The sequence below is a fragment of the Corvus hawaiiensis genome, chromosome 2, assembly GCF_020740725.1.
Source record: "Corvus hawaiiensis isolate bCorHaw1 chromosome 2, bCorHaw1.pri.cur, whole genome shotgun sequence".
Classification (NCBI taxonomy): domain Eukaryota; kingdom Metazoa; phylum Chordata; class Aves; order Passeriformes; family Corvidae; genus Corvus; species Corvus hawaiiensis.
Genome location: NC_063214.1, coordinates 96,286,845 through 96,310,540, shown reverse-complemented (window position 1 = coordinate 96,310,540; position 23,696 = coordinate 96,286,845). Strand labels below are relative to the sequence as shown.

The window sequence follows — 23,696 nt, the reverse complement described above, 5'->3', positions numbered from 1 at the left end:
TCTAGGCCAATAATCACAAGCTGTTGGCACCTGTCATTTGACCTGACACTACAGGATAAGAACCTGTAATTCTCCCTGAAGATAAACCCGACACGAGAGGTCAGAAAGATTTATCACCACTCATTTAAAGGACATTTTCTTCTTTGAGGTTCTTCAGCATGTTCCCAAACTCAAGCCCATTGTCTTGCACTCTTTCTCAAGACTTGCGTGGCTTCCAGACAGCATCAAGAAACTCTAAATCTTGCACCTGAGGCACCCAGCCATTCCTGCTGGTTTCCTCAGAGTGGCCCCAGGCTGCAGAGTCTGCATCTGTTTAAGCTTTTTGAGACTGTATGGGAAGAGGCAGGAAATAGATGAGCTTGTTGAACAATATAAGGTGTAATTTCAAAACTTCCTATAAATTACATTTTTAGATGTTAGATTCTCAGCAATAACCAGCAATGATGAAGTAAAAGCATTCTTCTCATCTGAACGAATTTCTTTCTGAAGCCTGAAGCTCACCAGGACCTCAGATTGGGGGAGGGTAGGAAAACCTCACACACTCTGGTGTGTCTTCCACCCATATGGCAGCAATTTCCCTATGCCCTTTCCCACACCCTTCAGACTGAACAGACCTTCACTGGAACATTTAAATCCTAAGATCTGTGTTTAAAACAAAGGTGCAACATGCCACAATTGAGCTCTTCCTTCTGTGAACCCCTCTTAAGGGAAAAAACAATATACCGATAACCTATTATTGAGCAGATAGCTTACAGATTAATAAAGTTACTACCTAGGCTATGGATGGTTTTAAAGCTGCAAATTCCACTTTACAATCCCTGGTACAAACTGATTTAAGAGCCTCCTACGTTCTCCACCCACGCACCCCTGTCCTCTCAGCAGGGCATACTGAAACTGTTGAGGAAATCAAGTGAATCCAAAAAAACCCAAACAATGAAAATAAACATTCTGGGAGAGGAGAAGGGAATAAGAGATGTTTCAGGGATCACATATGGGTGGGTGTTGGCATTTTTAACACAAAGGTCATTTCAACTGACCTGTTTTAGAGCTTCCCCACTCAAGAGTCACATTAACACTGCTAGAAGACCACTAGGAGATCACTAATTTAGGCACAGAGGCAGAGATATTGAACAGAGAAGGGTAGGAATTTCTGGCTATACCGCCTGGGAAAGTGCTTGTGGAAGCACCGCACCCTCAGTGCCCATCCCTCACTGGTTACAAACATTTTTCCAAAGCAAGTCAATGCAGCCCATTAACTTGTCCCTGGACATGCCTAGGCTTGTTAAGTTTGGGTCAACGTCTCCATACAAAGACTAACAAAATTGATTAATTTGTCTCAGGCATTCTCCATCCATACATAACCACCTCCTGTCTGCATTACCTGTTGGTGACAAAAGGGTTAGGCATCGGTTAAAGGATTACATCCCACCTTTTAATAGTAATTTTCCAGTTTGCAGCTGAGATATGTGAATATTTATGACAGATGCTAGACTACTAGAAGATTTCTTTACTGAAAAAGTAGTCACAGTAGCAACAGGACAGGAACTTGTCATCTTAAAAGGGCACAAGGCCCTACCTGAAAAGTGATCCAACTGTTATTTTTACAGAAGCCTAAAATCAGAGCATTTCAGGAGCTCTTGTATCTTCTCTTCAGGATATCTTTATCTTGGAATATCTACACAGTGAAAACAACAGAATTTTACACACTGCTCCCAAGCAAGCTGAAACAATATAGTATTTTTTTAATATAACATCCTCCATTAACAATGACTGCAGTACAGTTAATTTACAGCAAAGGGTTAGGTCTGACGCACACATTAAAAGGCCCCAACAGTCTAATTAACTGAGTCTGCTCTCAGCTCTGAACAGAGGCTACTTTGTCTCCTTCCTATATGCCGCAGTCTTAGGCATAAGTGAGCCTCAAAGCTACTTCAGAAGTTGCTTCATGTTATTATGTTTAGTGCACAGACACACTGTATCAGCGTACTCATTTAATAGAACTGATATGAAGGTGCACAAACAAAGTCACTTTCAATACTTGGAAAGACGAAGGACAAATCAATCAATTTTAATCAACACTTTAGGCTGTGAGACCTAATCAACTTGAAACAAGAAGCCTCACTGCTATTCCAGCCTGCCTAGAATTTTATAATTATCTGTATGAAAGGTTATTTGTCTTTAAATGAAAGTACAGAAACTTTGCCTGCCTTGTTCAAGAACAGCACAAACTCAGTCACCTCTCCCAAAACACAGAAAGATTGAAACAAGCAAACCCCCTATTTGAGAATTACAAAGATAAAGATGAGAACTAGGGGCAACATAAGGCTTCCGAGCCTTAGAAGCAGCAGCATTGCTCCCTCACGGCTCCTGTGCAGTGCACCATGAAGCACAAGCACTACTAGACCATCTGCTACAATGGGTAAGAATTCAGTGGCAATAATGGCAGAACACTTCCAGCACAGCAGCAGTGCATCCTACAGAGAGTACTGAGGTATGAGACATTCATGACCCCAATTTAATTTGTTTGGGTTTTTTTAAACTAGTCCAAATAGAATAAGAATATCACTTAGTAAATCAATTTTTCCCCTTTGTGGGATTTACCTTGGATAATAAGGGAGAAAAAAGTGGGCTATGGACAACATATAGCTTCTATCCTTAAGAGCTGCAAGCTGCAGCCTTGCATGAAGTATCTTCTATCAGGGTTGTTTCGTTGGTCACAACTCAAGAGATCTCACCCAGCTTCCATCAGAATTTCTGCTCTCTCTTCCTGTTAAAAACAGCAAAACCCCCAAACAAACAAACAAAAAGAACCCTCCTCAACCACACCTTTGCTATCACCTCTCTGGCAGCTGCTCTCTGGGCCCTTAAAATGGCCCCACATTTGAGACACCAGATATAGCCCGTGGTTGGGACAGCAGTCCTGAACTCCAGACTTGCAGTCACTGCTGTCTGCCTTACAGCAGGCAACAAGTCCCTGAGCATGCTGCCTGCACTGAGCAACCACCACCTTCTTTCCCTCATTCTACATACAGACAATATTAACACTTGTCATTAGGTAAGGAGGAGAGCTGCATGAAAGGACGGTCCAGGTCCTAGCACATTATCCTCAGTAGTTTTGTTCATATTTTTTCTCTTCATCCGAGAAGTACAGATACCGCTTTTTGAAAGCTCAACTTTGTTTTCCTGCTCTTGGGACCACCCATGAGGTTAAAGGATATTGTGAGTGCATCCTAACAACCTATTCTATGCACGAAGTATTTACTTTAGCCTTTCTATGTAGCTGCAGAGAACCTTTCCAGGACAATTCTGAGTTTATAGCTTCTTGATATTTGTCATTCTGGAAGAGTCATCTGTTTCCTTTTATTTCATTAGTAGCTATATTTATACCATAATGAGTAGATACATTATTCCCAACAGTCATTACGGAAACAGTAAACCACTGCCTAAACCGTGGTCAGGCTAGAAGAAAACAAGGAATACTATTTTCTACTGAAATTTTGATCTCTGCTTCATGCTGTATGGAGGATCTTTCCCACACTTAACTAGCCACAAGCACAGTTCAGCAAGGATGATTCTTTTAAAATTTTTTTTTTTCTTTTAAATCAGTAAAATAATGAAACAAAAAAGGTGATGCTTCAGCTACATTTGGTAAGGGTTACCTAATAACAGTAGATAGCTTGCTTGGATATTTGGTAATAAATTGTGGCAACTCTACAACACACCTCTTCAGCTTTGGAAGTAACCATTAACAAAGGCACAGGTAACTCAAACATGCAAGCCTTAAACAACTTTCAATTCCAAGGTGTTTTCACTTTGTGCGTGTCTCAAGAGCTATGATTTGGTTTCATCTATTTTAGTCCAGAGTAGCTAAGTTTAACTACTTCCAAAGACAAATTTTAGTGCTTTGCTTTGCTTCACCTAATCCAGCATTAAGCAAGAAGAGAGTTACAACCTGCCAGAATACAATAGCCACAAGAGTTTCAATTTGTCATAGAACACACCTAACAACCTGTATGGAGGTGACTTAGGGCAGTGAAGTTACTGTAAATGTAATTAACAGAAGAACCACGCACTAGTCTTCTAGCACTGGCTTTATGCTCCTTCACGGAAAAGCTTCAATATTAGACACCTTTATTCAGCACCATTCCATCCCCATCAGCACAGCAACCAAGCCTCTCCTCAGCCAGGAGTACCACAAACTTAGAAAGGTTCTTACCCCCCAGTACACTACGGGGACAGTGCAGCACTTCTTCCCCCTCAGAACTTCATGGGGGTGCATTTTGTTCTATGCAGCTCCTGCTTAGCACAGATGTTGGCAAATCAGTTTCATGTACCTCTTACCAAATGGAAGTGCTGAGGCAAAAAAAACTGAACTGACTTAAGTAGAGGATAAATAATTGTGCACTTGTCACCTGAAGGACAGACAATATTAACTAATCTCTCACTGAAGTGTTAAGTGACTTGGTGTGGCACGTTTCCTGTTTTTGAACTGATCTGTATGTTTAAGGTCACACCCTGGCAGCCTGAGCTATTCACTACACACCTAGAAGAATACCAGCTCAGGGCATATCATGGATATATTTTCCTGACTAAATCTAGCTCAGTTATTGAAGTGTGAGAAGCCCAATTTATTGTCACAGCATGTCTCATTCAACATTTCTAAAAAGCTGAAAAATATCAAAACAATCATTAAAGACTATTTGCCTGGCATAGCAGCACTACTATCCTAATATTCCTTCTGCTGCATCTACCCAGAGACATCTTTTTTTTCCCATTATTACTGGAGGGGTACCAACTGACAGTTTTTCAAATTAGTCCCATCTCCTCTATGGTTTTCTGATTGTAACAACTAGATGGAAATAGCTATTCTACATATTATAGACACATATTCCAGCAAATTGGCCTACTACTGCTTTGATCATTCAGAAACAAACATGCAATTTTAAATTGCATTTACCATTGCTTTCAGTAGTATATTTCCTACTCAAAGCATCTCAACATACTATATTAATCAGTACATAAACTCTATGCACTGTCAATATCAATTAAACAACTTAAGACTAGTTTACTTTCACAGTAACTATTTGCTACATTTTATCTACAAAAAGAGAAAAATAGTATTTCAGATCCACTGAACTCTGCATTTTCTTCATTATGTTTGCATTTCAACCAGCATACAAGATTCTTCCAAGACACAGTTGTTCAAGAGTTGTCTGTTAAACAAACAAAATCCCAGATGACTTAGCAATTACAATTAAGAAAATGCAAATGTAATAAATGAACATGCAAACTCCAAAGATATCTTTATCTGCACAATCCTCCCATCCTGTATGCCAAAATACTACAGTATGTTCCAAAACATATCTGCTACACATGTTCCAGTTTGAGTTTGTTTGACTCTTCTCGGAAGTTTGTGTCAGAGGCTTCAGGGGGTTCTTGTTTTTCATATTCTCTCTCCCACATCTTCCGCTTTTGGTAGCTTAAGCATTCTCATCTGTCACACACAGAGTTGCATTTCTGAAGTTAAAGAATTTACCATCAGAAACTTATACTTCATATTTGAATAAGTAAAGGCATGCCTGAGGTCCGGTAACCCTGGAAGTCAGTATTGTAACACCAAGCAGAAGTCCTGGAAACATTAAACAGTGAACCAAAAGGAATTCTGCTAACTAATCATCTTCAAAAAAGAGCTACTTGCCAAATTCCCACCATTTTGACATATATGCACTCCATTCTCTGTCTTAAAACCCCCTCAAAACCAGCGAAAAAAACAATGCAAAGAGACATCAAACACTGCAGATCACACAGAGGTAAATTCACAATCTCAGTAACGTATGGACTTAAAATTAGTCTCTCCTGGATGGAAGACACAACCCCCAACTCCCTCCTCTGAGAAAGTTCATTGCTGGATGAGCATGAGTAACCACATTTTCTTCAACAGATTTGTCTCATGATAACATAATGTAACAAGCGATCTCCAGAACGCAAACAAAGGGCCCCTAACTGCAGAATTTGGTGGTTCAGTGGAAAAGAGCTCACTCAAGTTCTACTCTGACCATCCTTTTCAGTAGGGACCTCTTCCAAACCTTTCTTGCTCAAGCCTCTTCAAGAAAAAGTTTAAGTCTTAAAACTGAGCTGAAGATACACATAGAGCAACTATTGCTTTTAAATATGACAGACTTTTATCAAAGAGTTCTCTTGTTCAAAAAAACTCTGCTGTTGAGCTTTGCTGCTGCTGCTGCCTCCCATTCAATAGGAACTACTGAAAACAGCCCCATGGAGTTACTCCAGAGCACTGTTGTCTTTCCAGAAAATTTTCCTACTACAAGCGGAACTTAGAGAGCAGTATCAAACTGACCGTAATTCTGGATTTTTTTTCTTCTTCTCTTCAGTGCTATTTATCACACTTCCAAATCTTTGAAATGCTTTTCAAAATATGCCTGCAATAAGGAGGAAGGGGAACAGAGGAAGGGAGGAAAAAATACTGCAATAGATAATATGCACTGTGAAATCTCAATGTAGACAGGAAACACCAGAGTTTTGGCTTCTAGTGCTACATCAATGCTGACACCAAGCTATGTGGTCTGGTTGACACGCTGGAAAGGAGGAATGGCATGAAGGGGGACTTGAACAGGTTGAAAAGGTGAGACAGTGGGAACTTCATGAAGTTTAACAAGGCCAAGTACTAGGTCCTGCACGTGGGTCAGGGCCATCAGAAGCTCAAACACAAGCTGGGTAGAGAACGGATTCAGAGCAGCCCTGAAGAGAAGGACTTGGCAGTGTTGGTGGACAAGAAGCTCAACATGATCCAACAATGTGCACTTCAAACTTCAAAGTCAACGGTATCCCAGTGACCAGCAAGTCTAGGGAGGTGATTCTGACCCTCTAACTCTGCTCTTGTGAGACCCCGAGCTGGTGTACTTTGTCCAGGTCTGGGGCCCCCAACACAAGAAGGATGTGGACTTGCTGAAACAGGTCCAGAGGAGGGTCAGTAAGTTTATCAGAGGGCTGGAGCACCTCTCCTATGAGACAGGCTGTTCAGCCGGGAGAAGACATGGCTCCAAGGAGATTTTATAGCAGTCTCCCAGTGCCTGAACAAGAAGGCTGAAGAGGGACTTTTTATAGGGCATGTAGTTAGAGGACAAGGGGGAATGGCCTTAAACTGAGAGTAGGTTTAGAGTAGGCATTAGGAATGAATTCTTTTCTGTGAGGGTGGTGAGGCATGGAACAGGTTGCTAAGAGAAGCTGTGGATGCCCCATCCCTGGAAGTGTTCAGTACCAAGTCGCACGGAGCTCTGAGCAACCTGGTCTAGTAGAAGGGGTCTACTTCACCATGTTCCAACCAGGGGTGTTGAAACTAGATGGCCTTTAAAGTCCCTTCCAACCCAGGCCTTTCTATGATCCTAAGACCAGTATGGTAACATACCAGTTTGCCTACCTGTGGATTCTGCAACACATGCAAAAGTTAACTCTGCCATTTCCTGAAGAGATAGTGAAAAATGAAAACTTCATCAATAATTCAAGCATGCAAACAAAAGTCTTTATATTTTCTGCAAGTCTTTTTCACAAACTGCTCCCAGTATCTTTAAGATTACTCTAGCAGCTCCTGAATAATTCCCCTCCAACATCAGAGCTTGATTACTAAAACGTGAACTTAGGAAACATGGAGAAAACAAAAATATTTTCACTTCTTGATCTGCAATTTCATGAGTCTGACATGTATTAAGTGGTTCAAGTGACTGTTTTTCCGAGAGAGGGAGTAAAGCCCTGAGCAAGTAAAGTCCCTGGCCTGTTGATGGGTCACTGCAGCTGCTAGTAACTGGTGACACACAAGAGATCAGATAATTTCAACAATGAAAAACTCATCAGTTGAAAGAAGGGAGGTGTTACTTTCAAAATGCAAAGGAAACTAGACATTAGAGAGACAAAAAGCTTTCCAAAAGCTCACTCAACAATCAGAAACTGACTCCCTCCTCTCCAGGATGCTAAACACATGAGCTCACTTACGGACAAAGAGAATGATGACCTGCTTTCCCAGCTCATATGTATAACAATAATTAAAGAAAAAGCTTGTGACTGCATGACAAATTACTGTAATGTAAAGATACATATAAAATATCTGCACCACCATGCCATGGTTTAAGATAATAAATTCTGTGCCATTATACAAACTTGCTCAACATCTGATAATCTCCTCTCTACAACTCCGTCAAGACATACATCTCAGTGATAGCTATAGCCATGGTAGTCATACACTACTATTTAGATAAATAACTAAAAAAAAAAAAAAAAGTCCAAAGTGTTCAACTGATGTAAAATAGAAACTGTTCCCCTCAATAACAACTGAATTTTACTAGGTTTTTATCCCCAAAGAGATAAATGCAGTGTCATGCAATTTGCTGCAGATGAAATGCATCGCAAATAATATCTGGAAAAGCAGGAATCTCGTCAATCACAAACAGGCACTGGAAGTCTTTTAGAACTATTCTGTGACAGCTTGATCTGATACACTCCAAAAAATTCTGTCATCATTGTACTTGGGGTATCTATGGCCAGCAGCTATTCCTCTGCCTGTTGTTAAGGTAGTCACAGTTTAACAATACTGCACACAGACAAGTGTGAGGACCCTGGAAAACTGCAAGATTAAAGGCCTTGCATTTAGGGGGAAAAAAAAAAAAAAAAGCAACATTTGCAGTAACAAATGATGTTGTCAGCATTTAAACAAGGCTTTATAGCCTGTTTCAGTTAAACTACAGTTTTCAGTTAAACTACAATCTGCATTCACTATCACAGACAGTGCTTATCTACCCAGCTTTTTTATATATAATATGTAATACTGAAGGCATTTTTGTCAAGTGGCAAAAGGAGGGCAATACTGAGCAGCACTTACCACTATTGTCATCAGTCCTATCAAGACCCCCAACTCGTAAGACCATATATGATGTAAAAGTTAAAATCCAAGAGAAATAAGCTGTAAAGAAAGTAGTAATTTATGAACACATACCTATGATGGAATCCCTTCGAAAAACATCTCTGTCAAAAATATAAAATGACAGATGGCGAAAGGTCCGAGGAATTTCACAGTAAAAGTCTTCTCCATAGAAGGGGCTGAGTGAACAACAAAAACACCAACATACACAAACACACACAAAAAAAAGGAAAATAGATTAGTGTTGGTATCCTGGACAAGCCAGTGTGTTGATATTTCACACCCAGAACATCACTCTGGACTGTGATGGTCTTTCCCACCAATGAATGTGCACTGTCAAGCACTGTTCGATTTTGACTCTTCCTAAATATCTTAACTGCCCAGAGAAGAAGGTTTTTTAATGTGCAAAAAAGAACAGATACTTCTTTCTATCTGGAAAACAAGTGCCCCTTCACAAAGGGGGCAGAGACCACATTATTTGTTAACATACAGTGCCTTGAAGGGTAGAGAGAGGCCCCTGCTGCCACAGAATGCCTACAGTAGATCATTAGGATAGAGACCACAAAAGCATACATGAACAGGATGAGCAAAATACAGTATGGTTCGTAGCATTTTTTTTTAAAAGCATTTAGTATACTTAAAATAAAATGCCTACAGCCATTGCATCTTTTCTTGTCCCCTGCAAAGTCTCTTATATAAAGTCAGATTCAGTCAGCTGATGGTAACTAAGCCTTGGAGCTGGCTCCATGCTTGTTACCTCAGAGCACTGCATATCTCTTTTTTGCATAGTGGAATTGCATAGAATAATTTTTTTTACAGTAAGACCACATTTTAAAAAAAATTCTATCTCAGTATGAAAAGCTCTTTAGGGACTTAAGGGGCTTTCTTTGGATCCTACCAATTTAAATAGGGAAAAAACAAATCTCAGACACCTGGCTTTCCCTTTCACTTTCTTTCCATCGAATTATATGGTTAAGGATTTACTCCTAGGAACTATAAGCATATATCAACATTATTTATTCATTGACAGGTCTACCATTTTACACAGACCTTTCATTCCAAGTCACTCATGCTTCAGTAGATCTAAATGAGTGGATGCGATTTGAGTCAGATGGACAAATACAGCAAGCACTGCAGATGTAGACTTAACAATAAATCTAATTCCAACAGGCCAAAAGCCAGCAAGTTTTTCTTCCCCTCTTAAACACAGACCTCCTTATTGCCTTAGTTGAGCTCAAAAATGAGACAGAATTGTTCTGTCGTTTTAATGATTATTGAAAGGTTTTTATGTTAGAAAATTAGATTTACAAAATTATTAACAGTTCCTTGGATTAACTTTACATTTTTCAGAATTTTGTCAGGAAAGGTCATTCCCGTGGCTTCTTTCAGGATGTTTTACACCAACATGTGTTTCTGCGTGTATTTCCACCTACAGGAAAAATACTCTCCCCCAGAATAACTACGTTCCCTCAAGAACTAGCTGACAAGTCTCCCTCAAAACACAAAGGCACTGCAAATTAGCTAACCAGTCTGCGTTTGAAGGGAAAATGCCACATTAATTTCATGAAATCCAGAGACATCGCTCAATATTCACCAAGAACATTATTTAAGTCACTACTCCACTAGCCACAAGGAAGAACACATGTTGGAGGAACAACAAAGCCCAAGGCACACCCATAGGCTAAACTTCCACCACTGAAATCCCATTCCTTGAAATAAATGCATCCACCCGTAAGTTATGAAAACCAGTGTGAGGCCCACTCAGTCATCCCTACTGTGAAGGCAGGGGAGGCAAATCTGACAGCTGGAAATGGCAGCTGGTTTGACTGTTTGTCCCAACTGCCCCATCCGATTCAACACTCTTTGTTACATCCTCCTTAATGGTTCTGCTCTGAGAGGTTTTATTTGGAAGTAGGAATTTCACAGCCACACCTCAGGCACAAAATACCTTAACTCTTTGTTACAAGCAGCTTCTACCAAACTGGGAGCTATATGACTGTCCCAGCAGCCATGCTTCTGCTGGCAGCCCCGAGGGCCTCATTCTGTGCACATCACTTGGTGCAAGTTTTCACGCACAGGCTTGACCTGAGGGCGCCACACAAATGCATTAATATTGCCCAAATATCTAGTGCATTATACATGCAAAACACTTTCATCATTCTAAGCTTTAATACTCTATTCAGCCATAAAATTGTCCTTTCTGCTGGAAGAACATGACAGATTAATTTATTCACTAATGACCTTAGAATGAAACAATACTTAATGAACTGTGGATTATATATCCAATCCTCTATCAAAAATATGCTTCAGTACACTGCAAGTCTAAATGCAATGTAAATACAACTGACTTACACTGAGCATAATTTACTGATTCCGGGGGGAAGAGCAGGGAAGAGACATCAACTGGGACCTTTGGCAAGTCCCCCTATCAATGTTTGTCATGGGTGTTGAACAGAGGCAGAAGTCAACTAAGATCACACCACAGCAAAATAAACAAGAGTCAGAAAAGCAGAGTGGACAGCAGGAGGTACCTAGCCCAACGCACGGAATCAGAAAGAGGCTAATTAACAGAAGAAATGCTATGAAGGCTGACTTAGCCATGCAGGGACCGTATCAGGTCACTACTTCTGGCACAAGGTTTATTAGTCCTAGCAGTGCAGTCTGAGCCCAGAAGAGAAGCTTTGTTCTGCTCTTGGTTTTTCCCCTCTGAGATCTTGAACCCCTCGTAGATTCACAACCTCTATCACTCAGGTAACACCCCTGAGGTGCATTGGTTCTTAATTAATTTAAGCAAGCAGATTTCCAACACAAGCATACTCAATCTGCACTCGGTAATTAGCCAGCAAAGTTTTAACTGTAAGGATACACATCAAGATAAATCTGGTATGTCCCCAACCCAATCTTGTGTAGCTCTGCAGAAACAGTAACTTCTTTTTGAAGGAATCAAAAGCAACCACACAAATGCTTCCAGCTTCCACTTAGATGTGTGCCTTTTCTCCATGTATCTCTTCAGAACAGTACTCGCTTTGTCTCCCACCCAGACCTGAAGAGCAAGAGGTCGCAGCAGTCAAATCCCGTGATTTATTTCCCAAGCTAACTTATCTTGAACAAGAACCCCAGGGCTCCAGAATGGTTTTTCCAAAAGAACAGCTAAATGCCTTCCCCAGTGTCTCCTCTCTCCGAAAAGCCAGAATTTGTCTGACGGAGATTCAGTAAGTACTTTTATTTTGACAGAGCAATTAATAAAAAGCAGCAACATCTGCCTACACAGCCCTCAGGAGTCTAACATCCTCCAAAACAAATACTGGAACTAACCCGGTCGAAAACTCAAAAATCTTTCAAGAACCAAGTGAGTTCAGATTCAACATACAGGTTTTGAGTTGAACTTTTGATGTAGATGAATCAGCCCTACACTCAGGAGAAATTTTAATCATTCATAGTGGAGGAGTAACAATGAGGGCCTCCTCCCCAACCCTGGCAGTATAGACTGCAAATCAATATGATCACAAGGGAAGGGCATGGACAAGACCAGTGCTGTCATTATTTCAGTTTCTTCTGGACTTCAAACAAGTGATGGGACATAACTGCTGAGAGCAGGAACTTGCAAGGCCAGAAACAGTGGATCTCCCTTGAAAATGCAATTCATCTCCTTCCAAGCTGAACTTAACTGCGTTTCCAAACCCAGCTTTTTCAGTAAAGACTACTAAGTTTAGTACAGCTCTGCTAATTTCGTTTCAGTTTTGCCATCACAGCAACAAGAAGAGTATCAGTGCAGGTATCAGCTACTCTTTAGTTATGAAACAGGGCTTGTTCTTAAGTTGCTGTCTCTTATTTTCCTGATGAGTTTAGAAATGGAGAAAAGACCTGTACTAATTTTTAAATCCTTGCTCCAAGCTTTCAGGCACATAAGGGCCTGACTAACCTTCTATTCCACATACTCTCACTTCACACTCCTTTCTCATTTCTTTTTCACTACATGCACATCACCTTAATATGTTCTGAAAGAGGGAAGCCTGACCTAAACTGTCCTTCTTCCTCAGGAAGCACAAGGCTCTCTTATTGCACAGCTTTTGTACAGCCTTGACCACCAACACATACACTGATCAATCCCTCCTCAGGACACTCTCCCTAGTATGATTCCACAGCTCTCATCACAGAAGAGATACACACAAAAAATCAAGTCAAAAAGATGCATAAATAGTGCAATGGATTTGAATCTTCAGGCATACTCACTCTCCCCTCACCAAAAACTTGCTTGTTCTGAATGCTCATGGCATGGGAGCAGGAATACCAAGAAAACAAAACTAAAAAAGATCCCTCTAGGTATTGTTTCACTTACTTACAGCTGTCCAGCCCTCCCCATTTCAAGGTATCTATTTTTGAATCTCTTCTAATGCATGTTTTGGCAATGGATATTTTCAGGAGGAGACAGGGAAGGAGAAGAGAAACAGAAATTACTCTGCAGATCAAGTGGAATGAAAGCAAATAAAGAATCCTTACTTCGAACACAATAAACCCTCTAGAAAGGATTCAAAAATTGTTCACATTTACATTTTACTAAATTCCAGAAACACACTTGCAATTTTATTTCATAGCTTCAGATATCTACTGATATCATCACAAATAATATTAACAGAGGGGAAGAGATTTCATAAAACAAATGTTAGTGTAAAAACATTTCTTTAGTTTCAGGCTGTGTTACAAAATCTCGTGCTTGTTTCTCAATACTTAGGATTTGCTAAAGCAGTTTTGTTTTTGTGTTGGCACCAGTACTTCAGTGGATGAAGTGAAAGAGTTGCACGATGAATAATAATGAAACCCCTCAAACCAGAATTCTTTGTGTATGGATTTTTTTTCTGACTGCTTTTGTGATTAAAAGTAAGGACTATTAACATGCCACAGGCAACCCCATGTCCTCTGACTATTTTAAAAGGTTTAGAAATACTGGATTCATCCTGCTGCATGAACTGAACACCAGAGTTCACATCACCATGTGAGCAGGAAGCAAAATCAGTCTTGTACAAAGGAGCACACTTGTTTGTTTCTACTACTACACTTTTTCTACTACTTGGCTAATACTTTTTATGCTATGCTTTGCAGCATATGTAAAGGGAGTAGGGTAGAAGAGAGAAGGTTTATTCAAAGCAGATACACCAAGCCAAATAAAATCTGAATGTACTTCAGTCTCTTACTAGACACAGAACTACAAAACAACAGGCAAATAAAAGCCAAAGCTGGCAGATGTCATGGTAGCTTTCTGACACATTTTATTAAAAATAACTAATATTATATTTGAAGCACAGATTTGGCAGAGGACATGCAACAGGAAGTATATGGCACAGGAGGCAACATCAAAATCCAAACATATCACTCATGCCCACTGTTGAGAGTGCTGGCTGCAGTCTACCAGACACCCACCGAACCTAAGTGAATTTTTTCTCACGTCACTGTGCAGAGACACTCAGATGAACAGTGCTTTGTTACATCCATAACCAGCCCTACTACACTGAGGAAAAAATAAAGCAGTGTGCATTTTCTCAGTCCTGTGCTCAGAAGAGACAGACAGACACACGAGCTATAGTTATCAACCTCACTTGACAGTTGCTGGTTTGGCTCAATGAGGCTTACAAGGATTATGATAAATTGAAGCAGCAGCCGTTTGGCCCCTGGTCACCTCCCAAAATATTCTGTAAGACGACACACACAAACAGCAGAAGTCACATTACAGCTGCATTTACTTTTTTTTAAAATCACTCAAAGCAGCCTAAACACCAACAGTTGTTACTCACATGGGTGGTTTTTCATATAGATAAACGCTCTCATTCATAAACCCTGCCTTGGGTCTCAAGGTTCACCTCACTCTCCTTCTTCCATTAAGTCTGGCTTCCCTTACTGGCACCCTTCCCAGCTATATTACTTCCCTGCACAACCATGCAGTCCTTGGCTTCAATAATATCCCTGACCAGGCTGAAGTTGTACCCCTTACCAACCTTAAACCTTCCCTTTAGAAGCTTGAGTGTTCCAGAACTAAAGTTTATTAGGAATTCAAGCCACAGTTAGGTGCTGTTGCATGCAGAAGATGGCACATCCTGGGAACACATGGGGGTAAAGCTGCAGAACACGCTGCAACATCCACCTCAAGGCCTCTCTGCTTAAGGCCCCTGGGCTGGGCAAAGCTGTTATTTCAAGAAGGTGAGCTGGCAATGTAAGAATGCAGAAGCAGCTAACGGAGTTAACTCAGATACAACAGCTAATTTTGGCAACACTCCAACTAAGGGAAACAACTTTGTGTTTAAAATCTGAGAAGAGGCCTGCATCCAAGATGTTATCAGAACATGAGAAGTTTAGCTATGTAGCCATGAACTCCAAACATACGGGGGAAAAGGATTTAAGCAAACCTAGAATTAGAAAATAACAACATTAAATATGGCAGTAGAATAACTCAAAGTTCTGAGAGCTACTGGCTGAATTTATTACCTGATCTAATTCTTAAACAAAGACAGGGCAACCACTTATTAAAGAGAACATAGCCTTAAGTGTGAATTTACAGCACATTTCAATATACACTCACAAGTACACAGCAGACTTGTAGTTCTCACTGTTATGTTCACCAGAGACTAGCAAAAAAAAAAAACCAAACCAACAAAACCCCCAAAAAACCAACCAAAAAAACCTGGGGGTGGGAAAGTGCCTCTGGCTTCACTTGTTGTTCATTCAGGGTTTGATCACTATGTTTAGCACGTGAAAAATTCCTCAGTGAAATAGTGGTGAACTAAATAATCACAGACTCAAGATGCTTGGCTCACCTCTCTAAAGCACACACTGTCAGACATTTGATTCTTAGCGTACGACAGATTTTGCCTTTATTCATATCCTTGAAACAAATTTAGAGATGACACATTCCTTCCATTCTTCACCTATGATTTGAGAAGCTGCCTTGATTTCCTGTTGCAGCTGACACTGCCCTTTAAGTGAATGGGCACATTTGATGCAAACTGCAAAGGCAAAGTCAGTCTTAACACCAACAAGCCAAGAAAGTTCATCCTTGGGAAGTATCTGTAGCTAGGAAGCACTCCTGGATGGTGGAGCCTGATGTAGGGAATACTACTAGTGAGGGAAGATAAGTAGTTTACTGAGCAAAGGGAATTAATAGGCAAAATTCTTGTCAGGCTGTTTACTTGCAGCTCAGAACTAAAGAAAATTTGTAGATCTCTGCATTAATAAAAACACAGTCAGCCTAACATGCTCCTTAGGACATAAAATACACAAGTCCCTTCACGTACATCTTTGCTAGGTAATATGGAATGGAGCCAAATCTATTCAGTGTCTTTGTAGATTATGGTAATATAAATACTGAATGACAAATACAAAACAGAGAAGCATATTAAATCCTGGCTCTAACTGACCTCTCCTTCATATCTTATGACTTGCATGTGACCGTCTTAGAATTTAGTAAAAGCCTGTGCCAAGTTTACAAAAACAGTGCTGCTTGAAGAGTTCAAGATTCTCTCCCTGAGAACCTGGATTTCTGGCTCTGACCAACTCATGTATTCACTGTTCTTGCCCAAAGATCCCCAGAGAAGTGGGATGATTCTGAACCACCCCTATAAACATCACTTTCATGTTGCTCTGTGGTTTTGTAGGAAGACCTGCCCCAGTGGTAACCAACCCTTGACGTGTTTCAGTCAGACACTACTAAGTTTATCGCAGCAGCCCTCAAAATCTTCCAGCACAAGGCAGCAGTGCCCACCATCCAGTTTAACAGCAGCCAAGAGGCTGGATGACAGGAATGACTTAAATTCCACATTCTAATTTATGAGCCCCACCTGACTGCTGAACAGAGGAGGTAAGATTCACCATGCTAGTTCCTCTCAGTTTTTGAAACACAAACTTAGATAAAGGGCATCAACCTCATAGAGATTCTCTTCAGAGCACCGGTAAGGGCACTTCGCTGGACAACAGGATGTGCTGGTTCAGTTGTTTTGAGTTCTGAATGATTCACGAATTGTTGATTTAAAAGGTTACTGCTCTCAGCTGTCTTCTCATGCCTCTGCTACAGTCTAACAAAGAAAGAAAATCTGTTGCAGAAGATTAGGACAAAGCTCAGGGAGGCAACTTCTTACACTGTCCCAGTATAAAACAGGAGATGATGAGTCAGAGTCTGAAAGTTCTATCAAATATGTTCCAAGCAAGCCAGAATTGGACATCCATCCAAGTCCCCCTGGGAAGGAGAGATAACTGCTTCCTTTTTTCCATTTGCCAGGTCTATTTAAGCTTTACACCAGGAGAAGGCCTGCATGGAAAAATATACACTTATGCAGTGCCTAGTAGAAGCCTAATGAAGTTCAACAGAGAAAAAAGGGTGGCAAAGAAAAAAGTAATTCCCAGCTACACAAGACATTGTGTCAATTACAAGTCTTTTCATGCAGGTGATGAAAAAAATAATTCAGAAATGCTGCAAAAGATGGGTTTCTCCAAGAAGACATCATTCCAGAATCAGTACTAGGGCTGCATATGAAAGACCTCGCAATTCAGATTTTCATACAAAGCATGTTGATTTCTATAGACTACATAAAAATAATTTTTTGAGCTTATTGGAAGATGAGGGGGGTAATCAGCCTCAGTAAAAACACAAGCAATTCTTAGAACTTTACAGCAAGTCAGCCCTGTGCCAGACATGAAGTGATAAGAAATAGAAAACAGGCATGAACAACAGATCAGAGCCAGTGCTCTCCCCTTCAAACTGTAGGGGAGATCTGTGTCAAGCTGTGTCACCCACTCCAGTGCCAGCCATGTGGAGTTTCAGGCAGGACTCAATTAATTTAGTCGAGCATTGGCCCAGCTTCACATCCCTGTCCCCAAACATTGTGTATCACTGCAGCAATACCTCAGAAAAAGGGACCAACACATGATTCACTACTAAGTTGGCAAGTGCCTGGCAAAGAAGCACCGTACACAAGAGCAGGAATTTCTCTGCTGCACAGAAATTACACAGCCCATAGGGCACATAAGTCTCGCTTGCCCAATAACTCACTCGATGGGTTAAATGAATTTGCAAACAAGCATTAAAGAATGTAACAACATGACTGGCTCCCCAGCTCATCCTAGAATCCTACAAAAAACAATTAGGCAACTGCAGTAGGGTCTGGTATCATCTGAAAAACATCTTCTGGAAGTCTATGTACGCATTTGTTTTAAAAGACGTAAGCACAGTCATGAAAGATAAAGTAGCTGTTTGAGTGTGCCTCAATAGGTAAGAGCAATTCCTACCCATGGATTGGGAAGACATCCCAGGATTACCACTCATGTATTTGGGATTTTTGTCTGCTTTTCTTTTATGTCCCAGAAAAACAAAGACAGGGAAACACCTATATGGCTAAGAGCAAAACTGAGTTATATCAATGCCTATAAGTGGATATTCAGAGACTGTGAAGCAGCAAGTTTTCCAAAAATAGTATTTGAAAACAGAAGCTCACACAGGGAGAAGGCAGACTCCCACTGAAGACAGGAATTTACCAGGAGAAGAAATAATGACCAAGGAGACCATCTTTAGTCAAGCCTTAGATCAAAGAAAATAGGTCCATAACAGGATTTTGAGAAGTCATCTGGTCCTGCCACTGTTTCAAAGCTGGAAGATCCCTATTATCTAGTTGGGACTGATTATATAAAACCTATTAAAAGCCATCAGCAATAAACACAAAAACCAACACAATCTACTCCAGTGCTTCAGAACCTTTAACAGAGATTTTTCTTCACAGTAAACCTTAACCTCAACTTCCTTCTCCACTGCAATTTGAGTTCATTATTACTTGCAGTGTCCATACTGGACAGACAGACCAGTTCCCTCCCTTGCAAATTTTTGGTTGTTGGGGGGGGGGGGGGGGGGGTGGCGTTTGGGGTTTTTTTTTGTTTTGTTTAATTTTTTTTATTTACAGATTTATTCAGTTACATTTTCCAGACCTCTGATCATTGCTCAGCTCTCCCTGAATTCACCTCAATTAATAAAATGAACTTAGCCCCATCAGGAAACCAGAAACCTTCCAGTTTTGCACAGCCCCAGTGTACCTCTCCATCTTTATATAAAGATGGAACTTTTCCCACTGTAGAAATTAAACTTGCTGCTTATTTTTATTACCAGGAGTTTATTTTTTCAATAGAAAAATGCTTGGATTAATTCAAGGAAATGACATCAACTATTCTCATACATTCTCACTTCCCATCTTCCATTTCCCTGTGAAGCATTAATGACCATCCAGAAGAAAAAAAATTTTAGAAGTCCCAAAAACAACAACAACAAAATTGATATGACATCCAAAAATCACTTCTAGAGAAACAACTGGTTCAGGGATATAAGGTTTAGGGACACTACATGTCAGCTACAGGGGTGAGGAAGAAGGCATACAGACCAGGTTTTGCTTTTTGTTAATACAGTATACTACAAATAGGAAAGCATTAGCATCATCATTCAAAAACACCAAGGCTTAAAGATGAAAAAAATTTATGTGAAAGAACAACTAAAGAGACTTAGAGGAATAAATCCCACTCACATTCCTGAACATGTCAGGTATTTCTGAGTGGTTGGGACTGAGGTCTAGAGATTCCTCCTGAAGTACATTATTTGCAATAACAAGACAAATAGCAAATTCCTAACATATTACTCAAATTGGGAAAAGGGTGAGAGTTATCTCTTAAGATAAAAGTTATAAACTTGACTGTTCCTTGCTGTTTCTTTCCTCTCCTCTCAAAAACGCCTCGCTTACCAGAATATACATATACACCTAGCCTAGTTCCCTTTATTTTTCTGATGTCTAAGGATTTCCAGGAGAAAGCATTTTAACTTTTACTACACGCTTCTCATTCTGTTTCATTCTACATTTGACATCTGCAATCTCACAGAAAGTGTCCAAGATAATCAGACAGGCATCTTGTGTTCAAACCTCTCCCTTCAGTCACAGCCCGTGACAGGAAAACAAATAAAATCCTTAACTCCGTAGGGCAGCCAGACCAATGCAAAATTCTAAGCATAGGAAGATGCAAAATGGAGTTTAGTGCACCCTTTCTAAGTTGAGATTTTAAAAGCTTAGGGAAGTTCAAAACAAATACTGCAGAAAGAAAGGAGCACTGGTTGTACACTGTTAGGAAAAAAATTAATATGGGTTGCATTGGTGAAGGCATTTTCCCATAAATACAGATAGTTATCATGACATTACTGGTTTTACCACTAGTGTTTTTAAAACTGGAAGAAGAATCCTATTCATCCTCTCTTTTCCCCTCAAGAAAGTATCTTTGGAATATTGAACACACCTAGTAAGCAGAGAATGAGAATTTATATATGTATGTGTTACCATAATGACTTCTCCACTATTTTGGTCCTGAAAACCTCCTCCTGGTCCAGGTTTACAGTACAGTAGCAATCCCTCATCTTGTTTGGCCCCGGATATGTAGGAAGATTTTTGGCTTCACCTAAGACAAGAAAGAAAAAAAACAGAAAGATTACATATTACAACATTATGCATAAATTAGTTATCTGTCAACTTAAGGCAGTGTCAGCAACATGGCTAAAGCAAAGTATTATATTTTCCTTCTCAAATGTGAAGTCTCTATTAAACTTTGCAGCAGTCTCCTGTTTTCATTCCAGCCGGTCCTGACAGTCACCAAGTTTAGAGCTCAGCTAACAATTCAACTGTCTGTTGCATCCAACTTATTCACATGTATTTGAATGTAGACTATCTCCTTCCATACTCGTACTTAGATTCTGATCAATGTTACCATAAGATACCAGGAACACTATACAACATAGCAATCAAGCTTTCCAAGACAGCCCACTGATTTTATCCTAAAGCCATTACCAGAACACAGCAAATGAGCTGTGCAGATCACAGCTTCACCACTCTCCACGGATGTGGAGATGGAAAACAGTCACTTTAGTTACAGCCAACAGCCTTAGATCACAAGCTGGACTTCAAAGCACTCTGATGGGATAATTAGCACTTGTGAAGCTGTCTAAGGTCCTTGCACAAAGGTACTATGCAAGTCATGAATATTCTTCACAATAACCTTTGTTTCAAAACTACAGCAAGAAGTAAGTATGTATCCTGTATTTAACAACAACAACAAAAAGGACAGGACTGAGGAACTCAGGGTAACCAAGAGACTACCAAACCCGAGTATGAAACAAGAACAAAACCACAGTTTTCCCATACATATCTATTAACAACCAAAGCCAAGCACTAAATTTCTTTGGCTGACTGATAAAAATCAAAACTCTCCAACAGGAAACTGGACAATGCCCCTCACTGTTGTGCGAAAGCAACTTAACACTATGTGGATGAGTGATTTAATTCTAAAGACAAAACTCAGACCTAAATGCAAGTCTACAATGCTCATGGTCTTATTTACCGTCAGTCTTCCAGTAGCTGGAGATTATTAGCACATACCATGGGAACTAGATCATTCTCTCCTGGTAAAAATACAAGGAACAAAACAAAACTAAAACTGCACAGACCAAGGGAACACAGGCTTGTTCACCAGTATAGAAGGAAACTCTAAATGATGGTAACAAATATAACTTTCTATCCAATGTCTACAGCTCAGCTTAAGCGCACTTTCCTAGACAGAGTTTCTGTCTCCAGCTCCCAAATAGCTTTATACTACTAACAGAATCGCCTTGCTTTTTCAACCCTATCTTCAGTAAAGACATACTTTTTCCTTTTGGCAGATTTGTTCAACAGCAATCTGATGCATGTGCATGTAAATACTGAAGACGTGTAGAGAGGAAATGCTGAGCCAACCTGCATCCTCAGCTACAAAGGAAAGGCACAAAATGACACAGGACTCCTGCCTGTGATCCGTTTCTGGCACACTGTTCACGTGCTTTTGCTAACTGACCCATGGCATACCCTTGGAAACACCACATATCCACATTTCTCACAAATGGCTTGTATATGAGTGACTGTATGTATATATGTTTTCTAAAGCTAACAATGGAGCATATATAGAGGCACTAAAAAGGGACTTGAAACTGTTGCTTCAGTAATGCCTCACTTGAGTTCTTCTGAGTAAGTTTGCTGTCTCAGCTCAGCTGATACAACTTGATAGCATTCTTCCCACTTCCTTCAGAGTTGTGAGACACTGCATCAAAAAAAGCTGTCTCCACTGTAATTTGAAGGTGTGACTGGAACATCTGTTGGTGCGCCCAACGTGGCGTTAAACTAAGCTGAAGTGTTAGCAATAGTTTAACTGCAGCAGCTCTAGACAAAAATATACTGAGGATTATTGATGGCTTGCTCAGTCTGCATTGAAGTCTATCCTGCCATACTAAACCTTCAAGTTTTATTCTTGTTAGTCTGAGTTCAAGCAAGTTACAAACCAAATGCACTATTCTCACAGACTGGGGCCTCCAAGGCTGTCTCCTCTCCCCAGGCAATCAAATTTCTATTAATTTTCCTCACATTAAAGTCACATGAAACCAGACTCTTTTCTGGATGACTGGGTACAGTTCCCCAATGAGAGAGAGTGTCAACAGGAAGCGTTTCAATAGCAGACTGATAAGGAAGTCTTCCTCTGGGGCTGGAACACTGTTCTCACGGTTCTTCCAAAAGAAAGACACAAAACATTTCAAGCTCAAAATCAAACCAAAATAATAACACAGCTTCCCTTTTTCTGCACTCTTCCACTTCCTACTTCAAGATTACTGCATCACATGAAACCAAATCGCAATTTTTCATCTTGATTTCCTTTTTTTGATGTGCACAATATTCACTTAAGCACCTAAAGGTAACAGTTATGTCAAGTACTCTGTAAGAACCATATTTGAAAACTCAGTTCTCTTCTTTGTTAAAAGACTTACAGTAGGAAAGCCCACAATATTGAAACATAAATGCAGCATGAAGGAAGACACCATTTAGCATCACCAGAAAATGGCTGCCTGCAGAGTTTGTAGAGCAAATTAAAGGTCACCACCATCACAATGTTAGAAAGCGCACAGACGGAAGATAAAGGGAGAAGACATTTTACAGTAATTTCTTTCTTCAAAATGGAAAAAGACCCTGAAAAACTACTGAGATTAGAACAAGGGATTAATTGACCAACCCAATACACTAATCATGTTACTGACTTGAGTAGCTTACAAAAAAAAAAAAATACTGTTTCTTCCCAACACCAGCAGCAGCCAATGGCTGTTTAGATTCCTCCAGCACTGAGCAGTTGAGAAAGACAAATTTATCAAGCTTTCAAGCATAGCTAAAGACTCAGCTCTCTCGCCAGACATTTTATGTCAACAAACACGCTCTGTTAGAGCTTCAGTTGCTCTTTAGATTCCTCCAAGACAAAAAGTTCCCTCTGTGGCACTGTTTTGCCATCTACAATGAAGCTCAACAATTTGATCAGTAATTTTTTGGTTTTTACTGAAATGAAAAAAAAGAAAGCCCTGAATACATGATACAGTCATTTCCATTTTCTCAAAAATGAGATCATTTATTTTGGGCAAGAATTTAATCACTTAACCTATCTGTATAGAAGAGGCATCTTCATCAATTGCATTTTCAAAAGCCAACTCCACTTTTTCCCCCCCTCTTCATTTTTGTGAAGTACATGTACCCTAGAGAACTTGGAGAGGGTTTGCAGGTGAAAGGTCAATACAATTGCCTTCAAAACCTTCAGTTTTCCACTTCCACTAAGAAGAAACGGAATGTTGCTTAAGATGTCTAAAACCCTGACAATTCAGACTACATAAACACTCTGTTTTGGAGCATAAGGCTTCCATTTG

At 40.1% G+C, this 23,696-nt stretch overlaps 1 protein-coding gene across 2 annotated transcripts in view; it reads right to left on the bottom strand.

Annotated features, from left to right (window-relative positions):
• The window catches only part of RASA3 (RAS p21 protein activator 3), a 131,454-nt gene that overhangs the window by 73,065 nt on the left and 34,693 nt on the right, over positions 1-23,696 (bottom strand). For both annotated transcript variants that reach the window (XM_048327276.1, XM_048327285.1), the window contains exons 2-3: positions 20,275-20,392; positions 9,005-9,108 (exon numbers count right to left, since the gene is read on the bottom strand). In XM_048327276.1, the coding sequence (XP_048183233.1) occupies positions 9,005-9,108; positions 20,275-20,392 (222 nt within the window). The remainder of the gene's footprint in view (positions 1-9,004; positions 9,109-20,274; positions 20,393-23,696) is intronic.